The 2,174-nt window shown below is 41.3% G+C and overlaps 1 protein-coding gene across 1 annotated transcript in view; it reads right to left on the minus strand.

Moving 5' to 3' along the window:
- Positions 1–957: 957 nt before the first annotated feature.
- jmjd1ca (jumonji domain containing 1Ca) overlaps positions 958–2,174 on the minus strand; it is an 87,959-nt gene continuing 86,742 nt past the window's right edge. Inside the window, exon 26 of the mRNA XM_031578743.2 lies at positions 958–1,894. Coding sequence (XP_031434603.1) covers positions 1,742–1,894 — 153 coding nt within the window. The 3' untranslated portion in view covers positions 958–1,741. The remainder of the gene's footprint in view (positions 1,895–2,174) is intronic.

A 2,174-nucleotide genomic window follows, 5' to 3' on the forward strand; every position in this document is an offset into this window, starting at 1 on the left:
GATCCCCTGAATGACAAACCTGGAGCTGGACATCCATCTTGCCTGTGTGTCAGGGCCAAAGACCTAATCTGCAAGGCCAAAGCCAGAAACCACCAGTCCTGCTAAATCAAAGTCTCTTCCGAAAAGGCTTCAGAGGACACTGTACATCATTATCTAGTTTCTGAACTTACATAATTACCAAATTACAGAAAGACCCCAAAAAAGTGTGAGCTAGATTTTCTCCTTTGGCCTCTCTGTTTCCAACCCCCAGTCATAAAAATAATCAAACATACATAGATAGACATGAAAAAGTTAAATTATCTTCAGTGCAGTTCAGTGCCCGCGCCATGATCTGGGGGGCCATCTGAGCTGCAGGCGTCTCATGGCACCACAATTAATAGTACTTTGTGAACAAAAATCTCCAGGAGACTTTGCCTCCAGGTTTAGCAAAAAAAAAGAAAAGAAAAAAGGGGGCGCACAACTACTGGGAGAACAGACACAACCACTGGGAGAACAGACACAACCACCCCCCACCACAGCTCAGCCCAAGGACCATGATGTAGAGGGGCAAGAGAGCCCTCCAAGAACGTGATTCATTCCATGCTTGAAAAACTTCAGGCGGTGATCAGGATGAAGGGGGGACACACTGGCTTTTGAATTAATTGATTCTTCTTGGGATTTGAGACACCCTGTAAATATTCTTACTGTAGGATTGTTGTGTCGTAAATGTATTTAATTTTTGGACCACTAGATGGCAGCATTGAACAACTTGTACATTTAACGCCAAATTTCAGACATTAGACTACACGTAACACTACACTTGTTAAGATTTCAGCACCCATGCTTAAAAGATATTCTCATTACATTAGTTATATTTATGCTTAAAAGTAGCAGAGGCATTTTTGGAGTAGAAGGAGGAACTAGAATCGTGCACACACCCAAAGACTGAGCCTCCAGAATGTATTCTTAAAAATTTAAATAGAAAGAATTTTTTTTTCTCAGATTTTGATAAATCCATTTTTAATGGAAAATGTAAAACAGCTTTTTGACTCAAATGTACAAAGCACAGAAACACATTTAAAACAAATCCAAAACAAAGCATGTTATAGAAAAATACATTATCCAATGTATGCATATATATATACTTTCATATTTACATAATTTTTTTTGTCAAAATGTCACCATATATAATTTTTTAAACACACATTCAACCTCAATAAATTACAACCTCTTTTGAGGTTTTATCCCATTGCACAGTGAAGTCCTGCGAACTAAATAATTTAACATTAGCCTTTAAATATAATGACTTTATGCAGAGAACAATTTAGCACTAGCTGTCTGTCAAGTGGTGGACTTGGTGAGTTTCTCACTGTCCAATGCTCATGTCCATCAGGCAAAAACAATCCAAACCCATGATCGCGATAACACATAGAAGAGATTTCTAAAATGCCCTCTCCAAATAAATACTAAATACATTTTTTAATAATGTTTTTCATGTTTTACATACTGTACATCTCTATAGACAGTCAGATCACTGGAGAAAATAGATGCACTGGAGTTGTTGGGCTCCGGCTGGGCACTCTGCATGCAACCTGTCTGGATACCAGACTCGGCTGCAGCAGCAGAGGAATGTTCTGCTTTCTGCTGGAAGAGCCTGCTTTGCACGTGCACGGCTGACAGTCCCACCCTCACGTGCACGCTCACCACCGGGCTTGCAGCAGGCTCACCCCTCCCGCAGGAGAGGCTGAGTCGGGACAGAGCGTCAGGAAGCTTCCTTCTCCTCCTTCTCCTTCTCCTTCTCCTTCTCCTTCTCCTCCTCCTTCTCCTTCTGTGGCGTCTTAGCATCTGTCTCTTCAGAAGTGCGCTTCAGCGCGGCAATAGCGTCCTTCACTGAATGGTAAAGGATGTTCTTCACCTGTCCACCAAAAAAAAACGATGTAGTGTCAATGTGGCCTCATAAAAAAGCTCAGATATCAGGATGATCCTGGTTCTATAAGAAAAGTGCCTCATTGATTATGTTCACATCTATACCAATATTTCCCTTTTAGTCTGACCAAGATATGATCCTCTCAGCATCTCAGTCTGACCAAGATATGATCCTCTCAGCATCTCAGTCTGATCTTCATGAATCAGACCTGGTCTCTAAACCCTAAGTAATGTGCCCCAGGAAAATCGCTGGTCTAACTAATGATGTC

The sequence above is a fragment of the Clupea harengus genome, chromosome 13, assembly GCF_900700415.2.
Source record: "Clupea harengus chromosome 13, Ch_v2.0.2, whole genome shotgun sequence".
NCBI lineage: Eukaryota > Metazoa > Chordata > Actinopteri > Clupeiformes > Clupeidae > Clupea > Clupea harengus.